The sequence below is a fragment of the Lissotriton vulgaris genome, chromosome 7, assembly GCF_964263255.1.
Source record: "Lissotriton vulgaris chromosome 7, aLisVul1.2, whole genome shotgun sequence".
Lineage (NCBI taxonomy): Eukaryota > Metazoa > Chordata > Amphibia > Caudata > Salamandridae > Lissotriton > Lissotriton vulgaris.
Window position 1 is genome coordinate 368,580,549 of NC_141695.1, and position 20,774 is coordinate 368,601,322.

The following is a 20,774-nucleotide window of genomic DNA, read 5'->3' on the forward strand; positions in this document are numbered from 1 at the left end:
AGTGGGGTGGAGAAAGAGGCAAGAGGGATACAGAAAGAAACACGAGAGGTGCAGAAAGAAGGAACAGAGGTGCAGAAAGAGGTACAAGGAATGCACACTGAAGCAAGAGAAGTGCAGAAAGAAGCAACATATCTGCTGAAAGAGGTAAGAGGAGTGCAGAAAGGGAGAAGAGGGGTGCAGAAAAATACACAAGGGCGGCAGAAAGTGGCACAAGGGGTGCAGAAAGAAACAAAAGAAGTGAAGAATGTTGGAACAGAGGTGCTGAATTAGGCAAGAGGAGAAAATAAAGATGGTAGGGGGTGCAGGGAGGCATGATGGGTGCCAAAAAGCAAGAGAGGTGCAGAAAGAAGCAAGAGAAGTACAGAAAGATGCAATAGAGATGCAGAAAGGGGTAAGTGGGGTGGAGAAAGAGGCAAGAGGGATACAGAAAGAAACACAAGAGGTGCAGAAAGAAGGAACAAAGGTGCAGAAAGAGGTACAAGGAGTGCAGACAGAAGCAAGAGAAGTGCAGAAAGAAGCAACATATGTGCTGAAAGAGGTAAGAGGAGTGCAGAAAAAGGGAAGAGGAGGGAAAAAAGAAGCAACAGTGGGACAGAGATAGGCAAGACAGGTGCAGAAGAAGAGGAAAGAAAAGTACAGAAAGAAGCAAACGAGGGGCAGGGGGAGGCAAGAGAACTGCAGAATAAGGTAAGAGATGTGCAATAAGAGGCAGGAATGGTGCATACAGATGCAAAAGGAGTACAGAAAGAAGCAAGAGGGGAGCAGAAAAAAGCAAGAGAAGTGCAAAATGAAGAATTAGAGGTGCTGAAGGAGACAAGAAAATTGCAGTAAGAGGGAAAAGGGGTGCGCAGAGAGAGGCATAGAGATGCACAAGGGGTGCAAAAAGAAGTAATAGAGGTGCAGAAAGAAGCAAGAGATGTGCATAAAGAAGCAACAGTGATGCAGGGAGGGGGAAGTGGGTTGGAGAAAGAGTGAAAAGGGATACAGAAAGAGCCATGAGGGTACAGAAAGAAGCAAGAGAAGTGCATTAAGAAGCAGCAGAGGTGTTGAAAGAGCCAAGAGGAGTGCAGAAAGAGAGCAAGGGGTGTGCAAAAAGAGGCACACGGGGTGCAAAAAGAAGCAAGAGAGGTGCAGAAAGAAGCAACAGAGAAAGAGGCAAGAGTGATACAGAAAGAAACAAGAGAAGACCAGAAAGAAGACACAGAGGTGCAGAAAGAGGCAGCAGGGGTACAGTAAGAGTGAACAGGTGTGCAGAAAGAGGCAAGAGCGATACAGAAAGAAATAAGAGAAGTGCAGAAAGAAGGAACAGAGGTGCAGAAAGAGGGAGCAGGGGTGCAGTAAGAGTGAACAGGTATGCAGAAAGAGGCAGAAAGAGGCACGAGGGGTGCAACAAGAGGGGAGAGGTCTGCAGAAAGAGGCACAAGGGGTAAAGAAAGAAGCAAGAGAGGTGCAGAAAGAAGCAACAGAGGTGCAGATAGAGGGAAGATGGGTGGAGAAATAAGCAAGAGAGGTGAGAAAGAAGCAACAGATGTGCAGAGGGAAGAGAGAGGGATAGAAAAAGAGACAAGAGGGGTGCAGAAAGAAGCAAGAGAGGTTAAAAAAATAACAAAAGAAGGGCAGAAAGATGGAACAGAGGTGCAGAAAGAGGCAAGAGAAGTGCAGAAAGAGAAGAGGGGTACATTAAGAGGCACAAGGGGGGCAGAAAGAAGCAAGAGAGTTACGGAATGACACATGATAAGTGCAGAAAAAAGCAACAGAGCTGAAGAGGGGTGGAGAAAGAGGCAAGAGGAAAGCAGATTGAAGCATGAGAGGTGCAAAAAGAAGCAAAAGAAGTGCATAAACAAGGAACATATATATAGGAAGAGGCATGAGGAGTGCAGAAAGATAGAAGAGGGGTATAGAAAGAGGCACAATGGTGGCATAAAGAGGCACAAGGGGTGAAGAAAGAAGCAAAATAAGTGAAGAAAGAAGGAACAGAGGTACAGAAAGTGGCACAATAGGTGCAGAAAGAGGGAAGAAAAGTGAAGAAAGAGGCAAGAGTGGTGCATAAAAAAGCAACCAAGGTGCAGAAAGAGGCAACAGAGGTGCAGTTAGAAGCAAGAGAAGTGCAGAAAGAAGCAACACAGGTGCAGAAACACGCAACGGGGGTATAGAAAAAGGTAAGAAAAGTGCAGAAAGAAGCAGAACGGTGCAGGAAGAGGCAAGAAAACTAATTAACAGAGAGAAGCATGAAAGGTACAAAAAGAAAGAAAAGAAGCACAGAAACAAGGAACATATGTGCAGAAAGAGGCATGAGGAGTGCAGAAAGATAGAAAAGGTGTGCAGAAAGAGGCACAAGGGCTGCAGAAAGAGGCACGAAGGGTGCAGAAAAAAACAAAAGAAGTGAAGAATGAAGGAACAGAGGTGCAGAAAGAAGCAACACAGGTGCAGAAACACGCAAGAGGGGTACAGAAAGAGGTAAGAAAAGTACATAGAGAAGCAGAAAGTTGCAGAACGAGGCAAGAGAAGTCCATAAAAAGGCAAGAGAGGTGCAGGAAGAACCAGGAGAGGTGCAGAAAGAGCCAAAGGGGTACAGAAAGAAGCCCGAGGGGTGCAGAATGGAGCAAGAGAAGGGCAGAAAGAAGCAACAGAGGTGCTGAAATTGGCAAGAGGAGTGCAGAAAGAGGGACGAGGGGTGCAGAAAGAAGCAGGAGGGATTCACAAAGAAGCAAGTGAGGTGCATAAAGAGGAAACAGGTACAGAAAATAGTGCAAGGGATGCATAAATAAGAAAGAGAGGTACAGAAAGAAGCAACAGAGGTGCATAATGAGGGAAGAGGAGTGTAGAAAGAGAAGAGCAGGGCACAAAGAAGTAACATTGGTGCAGATAGAGGCATAAGATCTACAGAAAAAGGCAAGGGATGTGCAGGAAGAGCCAGGAGAGGTGCATGCAGATGCAAAAGGGTACAAAAAGAGGCAAGAGGGGTGCAGAAACAAGAAAGAGAAGTGCAGAATGAAGCAACACAGGGAACGAAAGAGGCAAGTGGAGTGCAGAAAGAGTGAAGAGGGGTGGGAAAAGAAGCAAGAGCGGTGCAGAAATGAGCAAGAGATGTGCACAAAGAAGCTACATTGATGCAAATAGGGGGAAGTGGGTTGGAAAAAGAATCAAAAGGCGTACAGAAAGAGGCAAGAGGGGTACAGAAAGAGGCAAGAGAGGTTCATAAAGAAGCATCAGGGGTGGTGAAAGAGGCAAGAGTGGTGCAGAAAGAGGGAAGTGTTGTGCAGAAAGAGGCATGAGGGGTGCAAAAAGAAGCAAAAGAGGTGCAGAAAGAAACAGGAGAGGTGCAGAAAGAAGGAACAGAGGTGCAGAAAGTTGCAGCAGATGTGCAGAAAGAGGGAGCAGGTGTGCAGAAAGAGTGAAGAGGGGTGCAAAAAGAGGGACGAGTGCTGCTGAAAGAGGCACAAGGGGTAAAGAAAGAAGCAACAGAGGTACAGAAATAAGCAACAGAGGTGCAGAATGAGGGAAGAAGGGTGGAGAAAGAAACAAGAGAGGTGAGAAAGAAGCAACAGATGTGCACAAAGAATCAAGAGGGTGCAGAAAGAAGCAAGAGAGGTGCAGAAAAAAAGAAGCGCAGAAAGATGGAACAGAGGTGAAGAAAGAGGCAAGAGGATTGCAGAAAGAGGGAAGAGTTGTGCAGAAAGAGGCATGAGGGGTGCAAAAAGAAGCAAAAGAGGTACAGAAAGAAACAAGAGAGGTGCAGAAAGAAGGAACAGAGGTGCAGACAGTTGCAGCAGATGTGCAGAAAGAGGGAGCAGGTGTGCAGAAAGAGTGAAGAGGGGTGCAAAAAGAGGGAAGAGTGCTGCTGAAAGAGGCACAAGGGGTAAAGAAAGAAGCAAGAGAGGTGCAGAAAGAAGCAACAGAGGTGCAGAATGAGGGAAGAAGGGTGGAGAAAGAAACAAGAGAGGTGAGAAAGAAGCAACAGATGTGCACAAAGAATCAAGAGGATGCAGAAAGAAGCAAGAGAGGTACAGAAAAAAAGAAGTGCAGAAAGATGGAACAGAGGTGAAGAAAGAGGCAAGAGGATTGCAGAAAGAAAAGAGGGGTACAGAAAGAGGCACAAAGGGTACAGAAAGAAGCAAGAGGTACAGAAAGATACAAGATAAGTGCAAAAAAGCTTTAGAGATGTAGATGGAGGGAAGAGGGGTGGAGAAGTAGGTCAGAGGGAAGCAGAGAGAAGCTTGAGAGGTGCAGAAAGAAACAAAATAGGTACAGAACCAAGGAACAGAGGCAAGAGGATGCAGAAAGAGAGAAAAGAGGTGCAGAAAGAGGCACAAGGGTGGCAGAAAGAATCAAGATAAGTACAGAAAGAAGCAATAGAGATGCAGAAAGGAGTATGTGGGGTGGAGAAAGAGGCACGAGGGATACAGAAAGAAACAAGAGAGGTGCAGAAAGAAGGAACAGAGGTGCAGACATTGGTACAAGGAGTGCAGACAGAAGCAAGAGAAGTGCAGAAAGAAGCTACATATTTGCTGAAAGAGGTAAGAGGAGTGCTGAAAGAGGGAAGAGGAGGGCAGAAGAGGAGCATCAGTGAGGCAGAAATAGGCAAGAGAGATGCAGAAGAAGAGGAAAGAAAAGTACAGAAAGAAGCAAACAAGTAGCAAGGAGAGGCAAGAGAACTGCAGAAAAAGTCAAGAGATGTGCAATAAGAGGCAGGAAAGGTACATAAAGATGCAAAAGGGGTACAGAAAGAGGCAAGAGGGGAACAGAAAGAAGCAAGAGAAGTGCAGAATGAAGCAACAGAGGTGCTGAAGGAGACAAAGAAGCAATTGAGGTGCAGAAAGATGAAACAGAGGTGCAAAAAGAAGTACAAGGATGCATAAAGAAACAAGAGAGGTGAGAAAGAAGCAACAGATGTGCACAAAGAATCAAGAGGATGCAGAAAGAAGCAAGAGAGGTGCAGAAAAAAAGAAGTGCAGAAAGATGGAACAGAGGTGAAGAAAGAGGCAAGAGGATTGCAGAAAGAGGGAAGAGTTGTGCAGAAAGAGGCATGAGGGGTGCAAAAAGAAGCAAAAGAGGTGCAGAAAGAAACAAGAGAGGCGCAGAAAGAAGGAACAGATGTGCAGAAAGTTGCAGCAGATGTGCAGAAAGAGGGAGCAGGTGTGCAGAAAGAGTGAAGAGGGGTGCAAAAAGAGGGAAGAGTGCTGCTGAAAGAGGCACAAGGGGTAAAGAAAGAAGCAAGAGAGGTACAGAAAGAAGCAACAGAGGTGCAGAATGAGGGAAGAAGGGTGGAGAAAGAAACAAGAGAGGTGAGAAAGAAGCAACAGATGTGCACAAAGAATCAAGAGGGTGCAGAAAGAAGCAAGAGAGGTACAGAAAAAAGAAGTGCAGAAAGATGGAACAGAGGTGAAGAAAGAGGCAACAGGAGTGCAGAAAGAGAAGAGGGGTACAGAAAGAGGCACAAAGGGTACATAAAGAAGCAAGAGGTACAGAAAGATACAAGATAAGTGCAAAAAAGCTTTAGAGATGTAGATGGAGGGAAGAGGGGTGGAGAAGGAGGTCAGAGGGAAGCAGAGAGAAGCTTGAGAGGTGCAGAAAGAAACAAAAGAGGTACAGAACCAAGGAACAGAGGAAAGAGGATGCAGAAAGAGAGATGAGAGGTGCAGAAAGAGGCACAAGGATGGCAGAAAGAGGCACAAGGGGGCCAGAAAGAAACAAAAGAAGTGAAGAATGATGGAACAGAGATGCTGAAATAGGCAAGAGGAGTACAGAAAGAGGGAAGGGGTGCAGAAAGAAGCAGGATAAGTACAGAAAGAAGCAATAGAGATGCAGAAAGGAGTATGTGGGGTGGAGAAAGAGGCACGAGGGATACAGAAAGAAACAAGAGAGGCGCAGAAAGAAGGAACAGAGGTGCAGAAATTGGTACAAGGAGTGCAGACAGAAGCAAGAGAAGTGCACAAAGAAGCTACATATTTGCTGAAAGAGGTAAGAGGAGTGCTGAAAGAGGGAAGAGGAGGGCAGAAGAAGAGGAGCATCAGTGAGGCAGAAATAGGCAAGAGAGATGCAGAAGAAAAGGAAAGAAAAGTACAGAAAGAAGCAAACAAGGGGCAGGGAGAGGCAAGAGAACTGCAGAAAAAGTCAAGAGATGTGCAATAAGAGGCAGAAAAGGTGCATAAAGATGCAAAGGGGGTACAGAAAGAGGCAAGAGGGGAACAGAAAGAAGCAAGAGAAGTTCAGAATGAAGCAACAGAAGTGCTGAAGGAGATAAAGAAGCAATTGAGGTGCAGAAAAAGGAAACAGAGGTGCAAAAGAAGTACAAGGATGCATAAAGAAGCAAGAGAGGTGGAGAAAGAAGCAACAAAGGTGCAGAATGAGGGAAGAGGACTGCACAAAGAGAAGAGGAGAGCAAAGAGAAGCAAAAGTGGTGCATAAAGAGGCAAGAGAACTACCGGAAAAGGCAATAGATGTGCAGGAAGATGCAGGAGAGGTGCATACAGATACAGACAGAGACAAGAGGGGTGCAGAAACAAGGAAGAGAAGTGCAGAATGAAGCCACACAGGGGATGAAAAAGACAAGAGGAGTGCAGAAAGAGTGAAGAGGGGTGCAAAAGCAGCAAGAGAGGTGCAGAAACTAGCTGCATAAAGAAGCTACAGTGATACAAAAAGGGGGACGTGGGTTGGAAAAAGAGCCAAAAGGGGTACAGAAAGAGGCAAGAGGGGTACAGAAAGAGGCAAGAGAAGTGCATACAGAAGCAGGAGAGGTGCTGAAAGAGGCAGCAAGAGTGGTACAGAATGCGGGAAGAGGTGTGCAGAAAGAGGCACCAGGGTGTACAAAAAGAAGCAAGAGAGGTGCATAAAGAAGAAACAGTGATGCAGAGAAGGAGAAGTGGGTTGGAGAAAGAGCCAAAAGGGATACAGAAAGAGGAATGAGGGATACAGAAAGAAGCCAGAGACTTGCATAAAGAAGCAGCAGAAGTGCTGAAAGAGCCAAGAGGAGTTCAGAAAGAGAGCAAGGGGTGTGCAGAAAAAAGCACGAGGGTGCAAAAATAAGCATGAGAAGTGCAGAAAGATGCAGGAGAGTGCAGAAAGAAGCAACAGAGATGCAGAAAGGGGGAAGTGGAGTAAAGAGATGCAAAAGGTATACAGAAAGAAACAAGAGAGGTGCAGAAAGAGGCAGCAGAGGTGCAGCAAGAGGAAACAGGTATGCAGAAAGAGTCAAGAGAGGTGCAAAAAGAGGCACAAGGGTAAAGAAAGATTCAAGAGAGGTGCAGAAAGAAGCAACAGATGTGCAGAATGAGGGAAGAGGGATGGAGAAAGAGGCAAGAGGGGTACAGATAGAAGCAAGAGAGGTACACAAAATAACAAAAGAAGTGCAGAAAGATGGAACAGAGGTGCAGAAAGAGTCAAAAGAAGTGCAGAAAGAGAAGAGGGGTACAGAAAGAGGCACACGGGGTGAAGAAAGAAGCAAGGGAGGCATAGAAAGAAACAAGATGAGTGCAGAAAAAAGCAACAGATATACAGAAAGAGGGAAGAGGGAAGCAGAAAGAAGCATGCGATGTGCAGAATGAAAGAAAAGAGGTGCAGAAACAAGGAACAGATATGCAAAAAGAGGCAAGAGGAGTAAAGTAAGAAGGAACAGAGGTGCAGAAAGAGGCAAGAGAGGTACACAAAGAAGCGAAAGTGGTGCAGAAAGAGACAATGGGGGTGCAGAAAGAAGCAATAGATGTGCAGAAAGAAGCAACAGAGGTGCTGAAAGAGGCAAGAGAAGTGCAGAAAGAGGGAAGAGTGGTGCAGAAAGAGGCTTGAGGGGTGTAGAAAGAAGCAGGATAGGCACAGAAAGACACAAGATATGTGCAAAGAAAAGCAACAGAGACGCAGAAAGAGGGAAGAGGGGTGGAGAAAGAGGCAAGAGGGAAGCAGAGAGAAGCATAAGAGGTGCATAAACGAACAAAAGAAGTACAGAAAAAAGGAACAGATGTGCAGATAGAAGCAAGAGGAGTGCAGAAAGAGAGAAGAGGGGTGCAGAAAGAGGCACAAGGGGTGCAGAAAGAAACAAAAGAAGTGAAGAAAGAAGGAACAGAGGTGCCAAAAGAGGCAAGAGAGGTGCTGAATTCGGGTAGATTGTTGCAGAAAGAGGCAAGAGGGGTGCACAAAGAAGCAAGTGAGGTACAGAAAGAGGTAGCAGATGTTCAGAAAGAAGCAAGAGAAGTGCAGAAAGAAGCAACAGGGGTGTATAAAGAGGCAAGAGGGGTACAGAAAGAGGCAAGAGGACTGCAGAAAAAGGCAAGATGTGTGCAGGAAGAGGCAGGAGAGGTGCATAAAGAGGCAAAGGGGATGCAGAAAGAGGAAAGAGGGGTACAGAAAGAAGCAAGAGAGGTGCAGAAGGAAGCAACAGAGGTGTTGAAAGAGGCAAGAGGAGTGCGAAAGAGGGAAGAGGGGTATAGAAAGAGGGTCGAGGGGTGTAAAAAGAAGCAAGAAAGGTGCAGAAAGAAGCAAGATAAGTGCATTTAAAAGCAACAGAGATGCAGAAAGGGGTAGGTGGGGTGGAGAAAGAGGCAGGAGGGATACAGAAAGAAATCTGAGTGGGTAGAAAGCAGGAACAGAGGTGCAGAAAGAGGCAGCAAGGGTGAAGAAAGAGGGAACAGGTATGCCGAAACAGGCAAGAGGGGTGCAAATGGATGGAAGAGGGGTGCAGAAAGAGGCACAAGGGGTGCAGGAAGAAGAAAGAGAGGTGTAGAAAGAACAACAGAGGTGCAGAATGAGGGAAGAGGGGTGGAGAAAGAAACAAGAAGGTGGGAAAGAAGTAACAGATGTTGAGAAAAAGGGAAGAGGGATGGAGAAAGAGGCAAGAGGGCTGCAGAAATAAACAAGAGAGGAGCAGAAAGTAACAAAAGTAGTGCAGAAAGAAGGAACAGAGGTTTAGAAAGAGGCTAGAGGAGTGCAGAAAGAGAAGAGGGGGTGCAAAAAGAGGCACACATGTTGCAGAAAGAAGCAAGAGAGGTACAGAAAGATACAATATAAGTGCAGAAAAAATGAAACAGAGATGCAGAAAGAGGGAAGAGGTGTGGAGAAAGAGGCAAGAGAATTGCAGAAATAAGCAACAGAAATGCAGAAAGGGGAAGAAAGGTGAAGAAAGAGGTAAGAGGGGTGCAGAAAGTAGAAGAGATGTGCAGAAAGACGCAACAGAAGTGCAGATTAAGAAAGAAAGATGCAGAAAGAAGCAACAGAAATGCAGACAGAGGCAAGAGAGGAGGTGAAAGAAGCAAGAGTGGCTTGCACCCCATTAGTACCAATTTAACACCCACACTTAGTAATAAGTAAGAGGTGACCATTCTACGTTTACCAAGGACCTTCCACCACGCTGTAACACTTGTCGCTGCATTTTTGTTAACGTTTATCCGTTTCAGCTAGAAACAAGGCTTTTTTGTTCAAATCTGCATATTAGGCAGCAGATGATGAATTACATGGCTAATGCGGAAAATGTATAATTGTGCAAAAGTTGGTGCAGCCAAACAGTCACATAATTCTAGTGGCCCTTCTCATACCTTTGACTAGGTCCCGAAGTGCTCCTCAGTGATTCCTTCTTTTTTTTGTCTCATTGAGTTCATAGTTTAGCTTCTATGGAAACGAAGAAGACTAAACCTGAGGTTCCAACTCTAAAACACAGACTATCATACCACATAATTACTCTCCATAACACATAATCCCACTCTACATAATCCCTATGAAATTAATATCACATACTTTCTATCCACATAATTCCACCACACACAACGTACATCCACTCCACTCCGAAAAACAATATTAAAAAGCTTTTACATTTAAGTCGCCAATAGCTCAAACTCTCCCAAAGGCAAAACCTATTACATTGCAAACACTTCTTTACCAGCAGTCACGTTTGCAGAGTGGTGGAGAAAGGATGCTGGGTAGGACTTACAGGAGGTACCAGGAGGGCTTCTTGGCCCCCAAAGTCCCTCAGGAGTAAATTGGACTTCATCCGCCATCCCGTAGTCTACCAGGAGGCACGTTTGCTGAGTAGTGGAGAAAGGGGGCATTTCCTCTGAAGTCATCTTAGCAATCCCAGTGTGTTGGACTTTCTGAGGTAACACAAGGGTTAGTTGGCCCCCAAGGACAGCCTTAGGGGCCAACTACTCTTCCTATTACCTCCAGTAAGTCCCACACAGCAGGATTGCTAAGTTGTCATAGAGGCCATGCCCCCTTTCACCACCACTCTGCAAACACACTTCCTGGCATGCTCTTGGGTGGGAATTAAAGTCCACTTAGCTGCTGGGTGTTCTTAGGGTCCACTAGCCTACCTGATACCTCCAGTATTTCCCAGATAGTGGGATTGATGAAAGCTGGACAAAGGCAACGCCCCCTTTCTCCAGCACTCTGCAAACACCCCTCCTGGCATGTTCTAAGTTGAGGGATTAGGTCCCCTTGAATACTAAGGGTCCCTGGGGACTATCTAGCCCACCCGGTACCTCCAGTAAGTCCCACACAGCTGAATTGCTGAGAGTGGTATGATGCCACTGCCCCTTTATACACCACTTTGCAAACCTTAGCCTACTATGGTAACAGAATGCATGGAACACACTGTAATGCTAATCCACTATTAGAAGCTGCTTTTCACAGTAATGAAGTCAGGCCTACTACCTTTGTCTGAACATTTCATGATAAACAGATCAGGCCTAGAGCCTTGGTGAGTGGCTAATCACCATAACCGACTCAGTCCTGCTGTGCTGAGCATAAGCTTTCCTACGGTGCAAAAATTGCAATATATTCTCTCTTTTCAGCGGATGCACACAACTGCGCCCAATCAAAATCTATACTTATTATATCAACATTTGGTCTGAAGCCAAAACCCCTGTATCAGTATTGCCTCATAAAGCACTTTTTCTGTTGATCAAATGAGGTCCACAACAGCTGTACGGTCACACCTGACCAAAGTCTTCCGAGTACCTGTAGCACTAAAGAAGGGGTGCATAGAGATCCTGAGTAGGGCAAAGACAGTATGACAGAGGAGTTGCAAGCAGAGGCGAAGGATGCATGCTTAGTGTGACAAACACTGGGGCAAAATCCTTGTTAGCCAGCCATTAGCCTTGTAAACAAAAGTGGAAATATTAATGCAAAACTTCAGAAGCATAAACACAGACATTGAAACACAAATTAAATGTTAGGCATTTCTGCTTAACACAGATGGCTGCAGAAGGTTACTTGATGACTCCAAGTCAAAGTGCACAACATTTGCAGTCATGGACATTACTTTTGTAAATCATTTTAGAGGATTGCAGTGAGATTGAATGAAGTAACCCACTACTATAATTCCTACAAAGCATCACAGTGTGAAATGAAAATGTATGACTTGAGCAACAGGGTATTCTTGTGAGATGGAGTTATAACTCTCACTAAAGTTCATTGGCCAAGTAGAGCAATGGAAAGGAGTAAAGTTGTTTATTCATAAGATCAAAATGTAGAGCAGTAACTCATATATCGATACAAAATAAATAAAGGTTGTGGCACCTACAGAAGCAGAAATATGACCCCAAATATGTTTTAAGTCTGTGCACTACGTATGTTTTGTTCAGAATGACATGGGAGTCATTGGGACTATGTCGTCCTATGTAGACTGAACTTTCAGCGGTCTTCCCAAACCTTCAGATGTCATTCCTCCCCTGCATTGTTATAGTCCCCTATCAATGGAACCAAGGTTCGACAAATGTTGGTCTTCAGCCGATGCTCTACTGGTAGGTTTCTGCCATTAATGTTGTGCAGAGCCATCTCTGTATTGCAGCTTGAGTCCATATTATATGCTGAGAGTCTTGAACAAATGGGCAAAGCAAACCTACTAGTAACACAACGCAAAGTGCCAAATTGGTTGAAGTAGTCACAAGTTTCATGTGTCACTAGACTGCCATAAAGAAAGATTTAAATTGGGACTTGAAAGAGAAGGCATGCTATGAGAACGTTGCAGAGGAGACATGAAGATGCAATAAAAGGGTAGATGATTGAAGGAAAGGGATGGTGAACAGGGCTCCTAAGTTCAATGTGGGAAAAGGTGTTATAATTAAATAACAAAGGCTTTTTCCAGGCAGGAAGTTCCAGAGTTTTGGGGCACTTCTATAAGTTCCAATGAGGATGCTCTATTTTAAGGCAATGTTATTTCAAGACCGAGGCTGCTTGAGTTTCTGATGTTGTAGGAGACTGCAGACAGTGTAAGTGCGTGAGTCAGGTATTAACGGGTGCTAAGCTTAATTGCTTTAAAGGTCATTTTTGATATGTTTAAAGAAATGTGTGCTTCAGTGGGTTAATATGAAAAGTAATTGAGGATTGGTATTGTGATATGGTCAGCTTTTTTTGATTTAGTCAGCATCCTAGCAGCAGAGTGAAGAACAGCTTTTGGAGGAGTCACATGCGTTTTGGAGAGATCTAATAGCACTGAAGTCCCACAAGCCATCCAGGAAAGTGCTTATCTCTCCACTGCCAATTTGAGATCGTGTGAAGATAATAAGCATTAAGTTTTCCTAATCCACGCTCGCAGGATCTGAGCGAATTTGTATTATCGGGAAGTGGGAATATTAAGGTGGGGGTTTTCACCAAGGATGAAGTCAAGGAATTCGGCCAAGGTTGCTTTTTAGGCTTCTTCTGAGGGAGTTTATTCATTTTTGTCTGATCTGATTTCAACATTTTTGGACGATGAATAGGACTTTTAGGGGTGCATATTACCAAGACCATACAGCCAATTTGTGTATCTCTTGTTGTAAGCTTTCTCTGCACGGTTGTGAACAACTTCTTCAATTGCACGGTGAATACTCGATAAGCCAAAGGGGCTACCTCATTTATATTCACTACAGTGGCAGCTGGCCTTTAACCACCCGACCGTTCAAATTCAGAGTTGTCCACAAACTTTGGGTGGGAGATATCATGTCCAAGCACATTTTCTTTTTGAGGATGAAGTAGCTCAATCTCGATCTTAGTTCTGTGTTTTGAATATCTCATTGAATTTGTATCCACGTTACCTCTCACTAGTTGGATGATGTAGAACAAATATCAGCATTTTAAATCACCGCTCACGGATAGTTTTGGTGAGTACTCACATAGGGTGCATAAGAATCAGCTGTATCCTTTTTATTCTCGCGCTATGTGGCCGACAGCTATACCAGCGTTGAGGCTAGGACTTACTTATTAATTATCTCAAACAAGAACATTGCGACCAATTTATGAGTTCAAAAGTATTTTAAAAAGTGATGGGCAGAATGCTTGAGTCCTGTGGCTGCGACAATAGGTCTCCTCAGGACCTGCTCCACTTTATGTTCCTCTGTAAATATTATGAAATGCCCAGAACCTTTTATTTAAAACCTATTTTAAAAAAGTTAAACTTTAGGCAAGTACGTCCAGCTCTTTTTTATTTGCAAATGCTGAAACCCAACTGTCTCCCCTTTGTGGCCAGTTTTCTAAAATGTTCAATGAAATGTAGAAAAAGTTTACATTTTTAGTTGGATATCGTGCTTTTATGGCTTTTTTAATATCAAAATGTTTTTAACAATGCCATTCACATCACTACAATGACGAAACCAATTCCCTAATATTGTCTCGATGTAGGGCAACAAATCATTCTGTGTTTTTATTATGTTATTGTACTGTATTTTGGATTATTTGACTTTTATGGTTTCTGAAAATGTAAACTGAATAAAGTACTTTTGAATTTTGAATGCTTGAATTCATCTCAGCTGCTGGTAATTACTCGGCTGCACCCAGTCCACCATCACTGGACCCAAGCTATACCTGGCTGATGAGCCCTAACTAAGGCAATACCTGTTCTGGACTGCTTGTGTTCTCATTGAGGGAGGAACTGGCCGGGCAGTTCGGGCTGTACAGTTCCCATTGGAAATAGGTCAAGATTGAATTGCAAACAGCTAGGTTCAAACTGAGGTGGCATGGTATGCTTATGATGGACTGGCATGTGGCCCTGAGTAATTACCAGTGGCTGAGATTAATTCAAGCATTCCATCCATCACTGCCAAGGGTTACAGCAGTTGTTAAAGACCCGGAACCAGAGTGGCGAGAGAAAATAATGATGGAGAGGGCCTATAACAAATGGTATAGCCCGAGGCAAAATGGAAGGCCATTATAACATTACAACCACTCCAAATAAGAAGTTCCAAATCAAAAAGGGAGAAACAGAAGACAAACATTAGAATGTTGGAGCAGAGGCTTACACCAGCTATTATTAGCCCTGAGCCCTCTCATTGTCTACTTTGGAGCTCCCAACATTCCGATGTTCTCACATAGCCTTATAGCCCGCTGCTGAGTACCATAACAGTTGTTACCATAACAGTTGTTAAAGGCCCTAGACCTGAGTCATAGGCCTGAGCGGCGAGGGCCTATAAGGAGCGAGAGGGCCTTTAACAACTGGTATAGCCTGAGGCAGAAGGGCTACAAAGCTATTAGAACACTCCAACCACTAATGGTAGAATTTTCTAAATTAAAAAGGGAGAAACAGGAAGACAAGCATTGGAATGTTGGAGTTTTGGGCTTATAGCATCCATTATAAGTACACAGCTACTCCATTGTCTTCAAAGGAGCTCTCAACATTCCAATGTTCTAATGAAAATTATTTTCGCATTTTATATATTTTGCCAACCCTTTAGGCTGAGCGACAATGCTTTTTAAGATCAATGGTCAGTTGAAACAAGATTCAGTAGTACAGACGATCCTCAAGTGTTTTCTAAAATGTTGGGTTTCTTTCAGATCATTAGGTCGTTCTGTGGTAATGGCTACTTTTTCTTTTATATGAAATGTAAAAATTGTTGATTGTACTTTTCTAAAATGTACTTATAGTTTCTCAATATACTTCCACATTCTGATCGGGAATAGTTTTGGGCTAACATGCATTTTTGCTCTTCTTGCCTTAGGTTCATTGTTTTTTTCCAGGTGCCTGAGATGTATTAGATTTTGTAAGAGCTTTAAAAGTGTACAGTCATGTTTTGTCTTAACGTGTGTTTTTAGCTTTTCTACAAAGGAGGTTCATCTCTGTCCATTAGTAGTATCTCATGTTTGTAATGGTTTTAAGTAACATTTAATAAATACATTCAGTATTTATTTTCTCACTTGTAGGTGACCCATGCCTTCCATGTTTGCAAAGAAAGGTCAGTGGTGTGGCACAGGACGTAGTGTTTTTCCAAGAGGCATGCTTGTGTGTGTGATATGGTTGAGTGGTACAGTGTTTCCAGGCTGTTGGTTGGTGGTAGGTGCATGGGACTAAACATATGTCACCGAGCTCCTCCTCAAGCTTCTATCTTATATCTTGATTTTAATAAGAAGTAAAAGAAATAAAAAGTAACGTAGAACTACTAGCCTGGGTACAGGCATCTTCCACTGCATAAATCCTTCCATTATCACACAGACATGCACGTTCCCATCATGAGTGTGAGGTAGGACAGTAATGGGAGTCAGAAGATCCTACCGCAAGTCTTTGTTAAAACTGAGACCCAGACACGAGTAGAAAACCAGGGCCCCAGAGTTTGGCAGCAGGTACAGACTCTAGCCTCAATCTAACTGTGGACTCAGATACTGCCATCAGATCGGAATCTGTCAATAAAACAGAGGACCTCAACAAGACAGAATTCCCTAGTCAATAAGGCAGAGAACTAGTGGCTCATCACATAGTACTAGGCAAGATGAGTGTTCACATTGGCTGTATGCAAAGTCTGTTGTGCCACCTTATTCAACACACCTCTGACAGCCAGAGGTTTCACCTACACAGGTCAGGTGATACATTGTTGAAGCTTCTTTTTTGCAGCATGAGACCAGAGAGCACAAGGCCAAGTGCAAATAATTGCCCCTGACTGCCTCTCTTGTTTGGCTTGCCTGACAGACATGGCTCCAGGGCACACAATAGTCCCTCCTTTTCGTGTATGTAGACATTTTAGGGTACTACTCCATTGGTCTGTTACTCCACCCATCAGCAGTAAGGACTATTTCATGCAATTTCTTCCTACTTCCTGCACAGTGAAAAAATCTACCATCCATGTAGACAGGAAGTACATTCCTCGTAATACAGTACACACATTCCACCTTCCATTAATATGGTCAACGGGCGGGACAGGAATATTTGGGAACATTGTGGGTCATGTGAAAAAATTGGCTTGCACAAGGTTGTACATAGGTAAAGGTGTCATATTCCTGGAAAGGGGTGCCAGTCGTAAATGAATAATTGAACAAGTTTATGACTATCGTACATTGCACTGTACACATTAGTTTTCGTTCAGTTTCACAGCATTACACGTAACATTTGTCATCACTAGCCAACAGAGCTTGTGAAATCAAACTCAAAAGAATAGCTGGGTAAGTGAGTGAGTTCCAAACCTATAACCCATAGGTTTTACATGGATATCTGCAGATAGCCCTTAACTTAGCTGTGTACGGCTAGGTGTCCAAGGAGGACACTGGTAACTATAGATAACACGCCTACTCTCTAGTGACAGCATTGAGTCCTAACCTGAGAAGAAATTATTACTGCAACAACACCATCATATGCACTGCACTGATATATTTTAGTTGTTTGACTATCAGGAAAAATATTGTATCATACTTAGAACTTACTTGGAACTGTTGTAAAAGTAGTGAAAACAGTTTAAAAGTATCTTATTGTTCCTCACTTCAAGGTCTTCAAGGTAGATAGATGACAAGTAGGTTAAGTCAGTAGTTAAGGGAAGTATACTCATTTTCTGCAATTTTCTTTTTCCACAGGTCATCCAGTCTAAGTGACGCGTGCGTCTAGGGATGGCTGGGTTTAAACGGAGGTGGACCCTCGTAGGTGCTATCTTACTTATTATTTGCATCTTTTCTGTGTGCTATTACTACACTTATGTACATTACCGGATGACCAAGGACAGACTTCCTCCAGTGAATATCCACCACGAGCAAACAATAAGTGTAGAGAATGAGATGGAAGTCACGGCTGATGGGGCATGGACTGTGAATTCTATTGGCCGGCTAGGCAATCAGATGGGCGAGTATGCAACGCTGTATGCTTTGGCCAAGCTCAATGGCCGTCCCGCTTACATACTTCCAGGGATGCACAGCTGTCTAGCACCTATCTTCAAGATAACTCTGCCACAATTGCATGAAAGTGTGGTTAAACAGATAAAGTGGCGGTATTATGGGCTGCATGACTGGATGTCTGAAGAGTACAAGAACATCAGTGGGAAGAACGTCTACTTTACAGGCTACCCCTGCTCCTGGACCTTCTACCACCACATCCGACATGAGATCCTCAGAGAGTTCACATTCCATGATTTTATCAAGCAGGAAGCAAATGAGTACTTGGAAAAAGTAAAGGGCTCTCGGAAGAACGTAACCTACATTGGGGTTCATGTTCGACGAGGGGACTATCTACAGACAATGCCCAACTCCTGGAAAGGGGTGGTAGCCGACAAAGGCTATTTGGACAAAGCTATGGCTTATTTCCGGAATAAATATGAAGAGCCTGTGTTTGTAGTGACAAGCAATGGGATGCAGTGGTGCAAAGAGAATATTAGAAACTCCAGGGGAGATGTCTATTTCTCCGGTGACAGCAATGAGTCCTCTCCGGGAAAAGACTTTTCTCTCCTCGCCCACTGCAATCACACCATTATGACCATCGGCACATTTGGGCTTTGGGCAGGTTACCTAGCCGGTGGAGAGATGATCTACCTCGACAACTTCACTTTACCAGATTCAAGGTTCCTCAAGGTTTTCCATTATGATGCTGCATTTCTGCCTGAATGGATTGGTATTCCTGCGGACCTTTCACCTCTTCTGTCAGAGAAAAATTGAGGATACACAGTGATCCTTTGGTGATGTAGGTCTAATATTCCCAGCTGCACTAAAACTACGCAATTTATCTGATGCTTATTTGTGTACTAATCTGGGACTGTCAACGTGGTGTCAAAATATTTTTCTCTTGTAATTTTTTAATTTACATTTCTACAGAAGAATATGAGCTAACTTTATTGCACCTGAATGTGCACTAAGCAAAACATGCCACATTGTGTACAATGAAAAGTAAGCTGGAATGTGGCATAGGATATCTGCCAAATGTTGTAAAAGGTATATCATGTTCACAGTGATCAGTGGTATTGGCGTGTAATGCTTTCTACAAGTGATATTATTCATCAAGCAAAAGTTGCACACGTCTGTTTTACCTACACGTGTTAATCGGACACAAATAGATAAGCATTGCATAGCTGTAGTAATGAGGATGTAATGATGAAAAGTTATACTTATATTACACAGAACTTGCAGATTTCGCTCAGATCTGATGAAAAACTATATATGAGTGAAAACGTTATTTTTTATGGGCATTGTGAAGTACTCCATAAAAATGCACAATAGAGACTTGAAAAGTAACTATTCATCAGGAAATCAGGTGGACAGACGAGATGAGTATATAAAAGGTGACTGAATCTTCCACTGCGCAAATATGAACAGGTACACTTTATGTGGTCAGTGTTACTTGGATTTCAGAAGGAATCTATAATTTCACACAATAATTAAAGTGTTAGCCTTTCAGTAAATTGGATGTTTAATTACTTAGCTAAAGCTTGTAACAAAACTGTTTCCGGAAGTTGCATTAGGTAGGCCAAACAGCTGACTCCATCATATGTGCTTGAAAGATAACATTATGTCTCCTTGTAGATCTCCTGTAATTTATGAAGCAGAGTAGATAACAAGGGCATTTCGTAAATATGATAATTAAAATATTCTTGCACACAGAAGGAAAATACATTGGCGGAACCTGACAATATAATCGACAAATTTAGCTAATCAAACTTGAAGCTCCAAAACCGTTGACATACATAAGGCCATATGATTTGTTGGTACTCAAATCAGTTGACCACATCTTCTATGTCTAAATAAGATCCACTACTTTGAATCAGCCAATCAAATTAGACACTTGAAAGAGCACAACCTGATTTAACAACATGAATTAGTCCTTGAGTTGTAGGGGAAAGTAGAAGACTGAGAAGTCTCCAAAACCTAACTTTAGTAAGCTGAAAGTGCAGAGCTCAAAAGGTGACAAAACAGACATTTTCAGGTGTAGCGTCAGCACTATGGAGCCATCTTCCATCTTGGGATGTTTAGAAAGATTGCTCCAATTTTGTAAGAAAACCTGAAAACGTTCTTGTTCAAACCACATCTGGCTTAGTAATTGTGCCCTCTGGCTGGTGGTAATCTCTTCTCGGTCTCTTCTGCAGTGTCTTTTGAGCTAAACCATATTAACTTGACCTCTTCTTCACTGTCTACCTCCATGTTTTTTTTCTAGCTCCTCATTTTATGTCTCCTGTATTACGTCCTTACGGTGTGCCCGATTCCTGTTTCAATGCTTAGATGTACATTCTTGTTGCAGTTACATGGGGTTTACTTTTGTTCGATATAATGATGCTATGCATCTTCCTGTTCTACTGTCGTAAATATATAATTTACCGTCTTAATTTCTATGCAGGTAAGTACTTAATCAATAATAACTCAAATCGGAAAGAAAGAAACAGAGTCCGTGGTGTTAGAGTTCTTAGGGGTTTTATTCCTTAAAAAGGAATCGTTCCGGAACTGGATATCAGGTTCCTGGCACCACACAGGGTCCAGGAAGGGATAGAGCAATATTTTATTGACAATACATAGCTTATATACTTAATTTACACCATAGAAACCAATATAGGAGGCGTAACAGCTGAGAGAAGACAAGATAACAGCATCCACGTGTTACTAGTACGTAATCAGAAGGCGTGGACTAAGCGTGAACTAGAGGTGTGTGCTAGAAACGTCACAGGTAGGTGTCACAAGGGGGTGGCACCAAACAGAAATGTTGCAATGTCAGCAGAAATCGGAAGCTTGGATGCGCGCGCAGCTGCATGACGTGAAACTGGAGGGTGCAGGGGGCTTGACATTTATACTGACGGAAAGAGACAGAAGTCTGGCATGTCAGATCAACTCGTACTTCTATCATATCTGATATCTGATGTTTAGGAACCATATTATCTGGACGGGAAAGGTCTCTGGGGCAGAAGCTATTCTATACTGACTGTGAGTGCGTGTATAAGCGCCTGAGTGTCTGCATGAGAAGCGTGGGGGCATGGGCCTTCCAGGGGAGCATGGTAACAGAGGCTATGAATTACTTGCATGGAGACAGGCCGGCCCTTTGGCTCTGCAGCTGGGGAATGTTTACCTAAACTAGTAGGCAGGAATGTATTTTCGAGGAGCGGAACAGATAATTCGAAGGTTGTAGTCAGTCTTGGCAGGCAGCAGGCTGAGCTAAGCGCGGCGGGCCGCGCTGGGAGTAAGTCAGAGTTCACGGGTACAGAGGCAGCCTGGGCTGAGGCTTTCAGAGTCAGAAGCCAGAAAAAAAGGCTCGATGGCAGAAATTCAGGGCCTACTTTGCCAGAGCTGAAAAACGTATAAGGTACACTACGAAAAGACGTTGGCATAGCATACTTAGGAACGGACTATTCAATCCATTCAGGGTGGATCTGAAAGAGGACATGTTAACGTTGGACGCAAATGTATTTGCGTCTTCATAGCTGGCACAGGAGGGAAGTTACATGCACTTTAAGCTGGTACATGGAGACGGTGGGGTACACGCTAGGGAACACAACTTGACCATAGAATTTATATTTCCTCATTCCCTCCTTGTTCCCTACGGACCCTTCATGATATATCGATCCTCATGAATCGATCAGTTTGTTCTTGTAACATCATTTGCTCTTCTTTCTTTCTTTTACGTCTTGAAAGGAAACTGGAATGTTCAATACATGAAG

At 43.5% G+C, this 20,774-nt stretch overlaps 1 protein-coding gene across 1 annotated transcript in view; it reads left to right on the forward strand.

The window, feature by feature from the left end:
* LOC147701663 (galactoside alpha-(1,2)-fucosyltransferase 2-like) overlaps positions 1-18,833 on the forward strand; it is a 63,740-nt gene extending 44,907 nt beyond the window's left edge. Inside the window, exon 2 of the mRNA XM_086928680.1 lies at positions 16,729-18,833. Within this exon, the coding sequence (XP_086784806.1) occupies positions 16,762-17,796 (1,035 nt within the window). The 5' untranslated portion in view covers positions 16,729-16,761 and the 3' untranslated portion in view covers positions 17,797-18,833. The remainder of the gene's footprint in view (positions 1-16,728) is intronic.
* The last annotated feature ends 1,941 nt before the right edge of the window (positions 18,834-20,774 follow it).